The sequence below is a fragment of the Arachis duranensis genome, chromosome 7, assembly GCF_000817695.3.
Source record: "Arachis duranensis cultivar V14167 chromosome 7, aradu.V14167.gnm2.J7QH, whole genome shotgun sequence".
Taxonomy (NCBI): Eukaryota; Viridiplantae; Streptophyta; class Magnoliopsida; order Fabales; family Fabaceae; genus Arachis; species Arachis duranensis.
This window is the reverse complement of record NC_029778.3, coordinates 66,457,275-66,463,326: the sequence shown is the minus strand read 5'-3', so window position 1 is coordinate 66,463,326 and position 6,052 is coordinate 66,457,275. Positions and strand designations below refer to the sequence as shown.

Sequence of the window (6,052 nt, the reverse complement as noted above, 5' to 3'; positions counted from 1 at the left end):
TGATTTTTGAAAAAGATTTTGAAAAGATAAGATTTTTAAATTTGAAAATTTGACTTGACTTGTAAGAAACAACTAATTTTAAAATTTTTTGACTAAGTCAACTCAAATTTTCGAAAATTATGAGAAAATTAAGGAAAAGATATTTTTTGATTTTTTTGAATTTTTAATGATGAGAGAGAAAAACATAAAAATGACCCAAAACATGAAAATTTTGGATCAAAACACATGATGCATGCAAGAACACTATGAATGTTAAGATGAACACCAAGAACACTTTGAAGATCATGATAAACATCAAGAACATATTTTTGAAAAATTTTTGATGCAAAGAAAACATGCAAGACACCAAACTTAGAAATCTTTAATGCATGGACACTATGAATGCGAAAATGCATGTGAAAAACAATAAAAGACACAAAACAAGAAATCATCAAGATCAAACAAGAAGACTTACCAAGAACAACTTGAAGATCATGAAGAACACTATGAATGCATGAAATTTTCGAAAAATGCATAATAATTTTTTTAAAACATGCAATTGACACCAAACTTAAACATGACACAAGACTCAAACAAGAAACATAAAATATTTTTTGTTTTTATGATTTTCTAATTTCAGAGTATAGAAAATTCTCAGTGAGATATCCTATGTAAAAAGAAATAAAATAAAGCAAGCAATTAAGCTAAGGATTTCAAAAATTAGTAAGAAAAGGTAAACCAAAATTTTTGAAAATTAAACAATGAAAATTACTAGAGTTTTCGAAAATAGTGAACAAGAAAAATCACTAAAGGGACACCAAACTTAAAATTAGAAAGTAAGAGAAACAAATAAAACCTAATTCGAAAGTTGAAAGAGAAATAGAATAAAAATAAACAAACAAACTAAGAAAAATACCTAATCTAAGTAATTAGATAATTGGTATTTGTCAATCACCGTCAGTCCCTGTCAACGGCGCCGAAAACATGGTGTGAATTTTTAGAATATCGACAACTAAACCGGCAAGTACACCAGGTCGTCGAAGTAATACCTTAGGTAAGTGAGGGTCGATCCCACGAGGACTGACGAACTGAACAACAATAGTCCACTGATTGGCTTAGTCAGGTGAATAGAAAAAGTTGGTTTTTTGGATTTTAAAAAGCATTAAACAATAAAGCAAGACTAAAGAAAGCAAATAATGAGTTTATGCTCCTCTAATCTTCATCAATCGCCAATCTCTTGGTCACTTGATTTCGATTAGAGGGTTAAGTTCAAATCTAGTTTATGGCCACGAAAACCCTAATTACCAAAAGCTAAATGGATTATATGTCACATATCCAGATTAGTTCAAGTAATTAGCAATTTAGGAGGAATTTAATTTCAAGCTGTGTATGGGTGAGAGACCTCTCCCAAGGGTCACAAGAACGCATCTAGAATAAGGGTCATACTCTCGTTCCACTCAAATTTATAAAATTAAGAACAAAAGTAATCCAAGAAATTAAAATCAGTACATTAATTAAAATAGAAGACTAATGATCTTAATCCATAGAAATAAACAAAACTCCTAACATTAACCAAGGCAATTTAGTGGCTCATGACTTACAAAGAAAATAAGCATTCTGAAAAGTATGAAAGTGCAGAAGTGAGAAGATCCCTTCAAAGGTGAATCTTTTTCCTTCTATATCTAACCTAATTTAATTTGAAAATAAAATAAAATAAGAATTCCTATAACTAAAAGATACTGTTTGCAAATAAAAATTACAAAAATAAAAGATAAGATAACTAATAAAAGCTAAATCTACTAGAGATAGTCCAAAAGTGTGGGTTTCAATTCGGACCGCCTGGAACTAAACGCTAGTTGGTCGTTTAGCACCCATAGAAGGCAGAGGCATTGCTGTTTTGTGGGGCTTGCTGGCGCTAAATGCCAGTTGGGCGTTTAGCATCCAGAATGGCAGATCCCAATCTTCTCCTTTTTGCACAAAACTATGCCAACTTGTTCCGAATTTTACCTGAAATAATAGAAACATCAGAAAAACTCAAAGTAGCATCCAAAGAGAATTTTAAAAGTAAAATATAATAAAACTTACTAAATTTTAACTAAAAACGACTAAAATACAAAGAAAAAAGGGTACAAGATGCTCACGCATCAGGCACTATTTTGATGATGGCTTTTCAAACACTTAAAACGGCTTTGTTTTATAGCTGACGTGTATTCCTAACGTGTCACATTAATTTTCGTTAACGGCGTTAGCAAGAGAGATGATGGAAAGACTAACGTGACTAGCTGAAAATCTTTCAAGAATGCATTATTTGATTAAAAAAAATCTTTCAAAAACTAAATTGGAGATCGCGTTAATTTTTAGGGACCATTTTGATTATTTACTCATAAAAGAAATTTAAAAATAGGTTTGAAAATATATAAAATTTTTACACATTAATAATATTTCATTAAAATTAAATTAACATTTATTTTTTTTTTTTGTTATGCACGTGACATATACAATATTCACGTTTAATTTATAAATGAAAATTCAAAATTATCATGATAAGTCAATATAACTCAACCCAGCCTCTTTTGAATGTATTTGAAAACGCCTGTAAAATAACCTTTTGCTTTTTGTGTTCCTTTTCTAGCAAAAGTTGTTTTTCTTTCATTAAAATAAAATATTTTGTTTGAAAAAATTATGAAAATTGATTTAATAAAATTTTAAAAGCGAAAATATAAGTATAATAAATATTTTGATAGCGTTTATTAAAATATCTCTTTTTAAAAATATTTTATTTAACATTTTAAATTTTAAATTTACTCACTATATAGAGACTTAATTTAATTTTTATCTTTTAATTTTTGTTTCGTAGTCTTAGTCTTTCAATTTCAGCCTCCCTTCTAAATTGAAGTTAATTTACAGTTATAATCAGAAGTTAATAATTATTTGTGAATTACTATATATGATTTTATCAGATTATTACTTTCCATGATCAAATAATAAATTATATATATAAATAATTATTGCATAACTTTATCTTAATATACTTATAAAAGTGTGGGAAAAATCATGCATATATATTCCTAATAAAACAATTTATTTTAAGAAATCACATTCTTAGCTATATCCTTCATGTAAAATGAATTCTCACAAAATTTATTACTTTATAAACACAAAGCTTTAGTTTTCCTCTTGTATGTACCTTATATAAATAAATAAATATATGCTTGGGGTAGATAGCAGCATAATTTGTCATGTTTGATAGGACAGTTGTGTATATAATTTATTATGGTTCAAGACTTCAACCCAAGAATTCGAACAACAATTATTGGTATAGTAGCTTCTACAAAGATCAGAGAGAGAAAATAGATAGAGAGATAGATAGGAAGAAAAGTATATATTTGAAAGGAATAATTCCACCCTTTTTTGTATATATGCATTAACAAAAACACACATATCTTAAGTCTCAAATGGTGACTTTAAAATAACAATATATAATACCATATATAGAACAAGTCCACCATCAGCAAAAATCATCACATATGGCCACAACAAGTCAAACCTCATGACTTGACCTTATAAGCTTCAATTCATCAAAAATCATACCAAAATAAATAATAATAAAATAATAATAACAATCTTCATCCATTCCACGACTCTCGATAATAATATAAAAGAAGCTAAGGTTCCTCTCCACTTCGTTGAAAAATTGTGCCACAAACCTTATTAACCGTTTTTGTCTTCTAATAATATCCCTTACTAGCTTCATCATCTTCCTTAGAGAGAAAGAAAAAACACACACACACAAAACACAAAAAGAATAAATAAGAGAACATTATTATTGTTATAATTATTGTTATTATAACTTTTATATATGGGGGTTAATGAAGATTTGATGATGAAGGATGATTCATATGCATCATCAGTGATGGAGGAAGAGGATGATGTTCCACTTCCAGGGTTTAGATTCCACCCAACAGATGAAGAACTTGTGAGTTTCTATCTAAAGAGGAAGCTTGACAAGAAACCAATCAGCATCGAACTCATCAAACAGATTGATATCTACAAGTATGATCCTTGGGATCTTCCAAGTATGTATTTATTCTTTTCTTTTTTAATTAGCTAGTATTCCTCTTTAAATTCAAGAATATCATTTTCTCCCCTTAAGATCTAATTATTATTACGAGTAACTAATAGCAGGGTTTCATCTAAACACAATTACTGAATCAGCAATATTAATAAAACAATAATGTAAAATTATTTTATTTAATCTGATTTTTATTACTCAGTTAATTATAATATAATATATTATTTCTTAGCCTACCTTGGCTTAATTAACTAATTAGTAGCTAGTGATAAAATTATTAAATGAAAGCACTAAATGCATAAACCCAGTTTGATTATTAAGATATAATTAGTAGAATTATGAGGTATAGCCACAATATTTTACAGGAAATGAATTGTAAATAGAGTATGATTTATCAACCTTTTGATTTAGGAATAAAGAGAATCGCACTTAGCATGCATGGTGAATATATCATATAAATTTCTTTCCCTCTCTAATGATTATTAATCCATTATTATATATAAACTAATAGACATAGAATAAATATAGAAAAAAAACAAACATTTTCCTTTCCATTGTTAGTAACTACTTTACATATGTATGTTGCTAACACTATTGAATTTGGTTAATTAGAAGCGAGTGGAAGTGGAGGAGAGAAGGAAGGTTACTTCTTTTGCAAGAGAGGGAGGAAGTATAGGAACAGCATAAGGCCTAACAGAGTCACCAGTTCCGGCTTCTGGAAAGCAACCGGGATAGACAAGCCGGTGTACTCCCATGGCGGCGAAGGAAGCGACTGCATTGGACTCAAGAAGACGCTTGTCTACTACCGCGGCAGCGCCGGAAAAGGTACCAAGACTGATTGGATGATGCACGAGTTTCGCCTCCCTTCTGCCACCACCGAAAACAAAACAAGCCTACTTGCCAACAACAAGAATAATAATAATATCAACAATGCCGATGTTGCCCAAGAAGCTGTAAGTAACTTAATTAGATAAATGGCTTTAATTTATTATAGTTGTGATTCAATCTGTGATTGCAATTCGCAGGCTCAATTATTGTTATGATCATTATGATTATTACATTAAACTCCATGTGAATATTTCCGTCGCAATTATATGATTAGGTATTCAGTAATGGATAGTCATGTACACTTATGTTGATATATAAATACTATATGTAATTTAGATTAAGAAAAACATTTTCCGTTTTTTGATACGAAAAAAAAAAAAACATTTTCCTTCCATCATAGGTTTAATTTTATATATACTATTATTCTTTTATACGCATGCTCTCACTTAACCTTATTAGCAATATACTCGTAGTCTTCTATGTATATATATAACTTCTTTCATAAAAAGAAAACCTTCGTAATATATTTCCCTCTTACCATGTAATATAGCAAACCCAAAGAATACAATAATAATAATAATATTTCAATTCTTGACAACTTACTTTCATAGTTAATAGTAGTATTTGATTTCTGAGTTAACTAATAATAAGCTTGTGATGGATGCAGGAAATCTGGACATTGTGTAGAATATTCAAGCGAAATGTGTCACAAAGGAAGCACACAGCAGACTTGAGATCACATTTAGTAACAGCTAATAGTAACAAGCACAAAACCACTAGAACCCATGTTGTTCAATCCAATAATAACAATATTAATCAACATCAAGAATCTTACATCAACTTTGGTGCAACAATCATTGGCCATCACCATTACCATCATCAAAATGAACAGAAGCCAGTGACTAACTACACAGCATGCAATAACAACACTGATCAAATCCAAAGGAACAATAGCAATCATCATCATCATCATCAGTTGAACTATCACCCTTCTTCAGCGGTGGCTACTACTGTGCCACAGCAACAACAACAACAATATCATCATCATCATCAGCTAATGACGGCTCCAGCTTCTAACATGTGGATTAATCCTTCTGCGATGAACGATTTGTTTGCATTTGATGATAACTGGGATGAGCTTGGATCCGTTCTCAAATTCGCTGTTGATACCCC

At 29.9% G+C, this 6,052-nt stretch overlaps 1 protein-coding gene across 1 annotated transcript in view; it reads left to right on the top strand.

Annotated features, from left to right (window-relative positions):
• Positions 1–3,713: 3,713 nt before the first annotated feature.
• LOC107459259 (putative NAC domain-containing protein 94) overlaps positions 3,714–6,052 on the top strand; it is a 3,946-nt gene continuing 1,607 nt past the window's right edge. Inside the window, exons 1-3 of the mRNA XM_016077481.3 lie at positions 3,714–4,055; positions 4,664–5,004; positions 5,547–6,050. Of these exons, the coding sequence (XP_015932967.1) occupies positions 3,839–4,055; positions 4,664–5,004; positions 5,547–6,050 (1,062 nt within the window). The 5' untranslated portion in view covers positions 3,714–3,838. The remainder of the gene's footprint in view (positions 4,056–4,663; positions 5,005–5,546; positions 6,051–6,052) is intronic.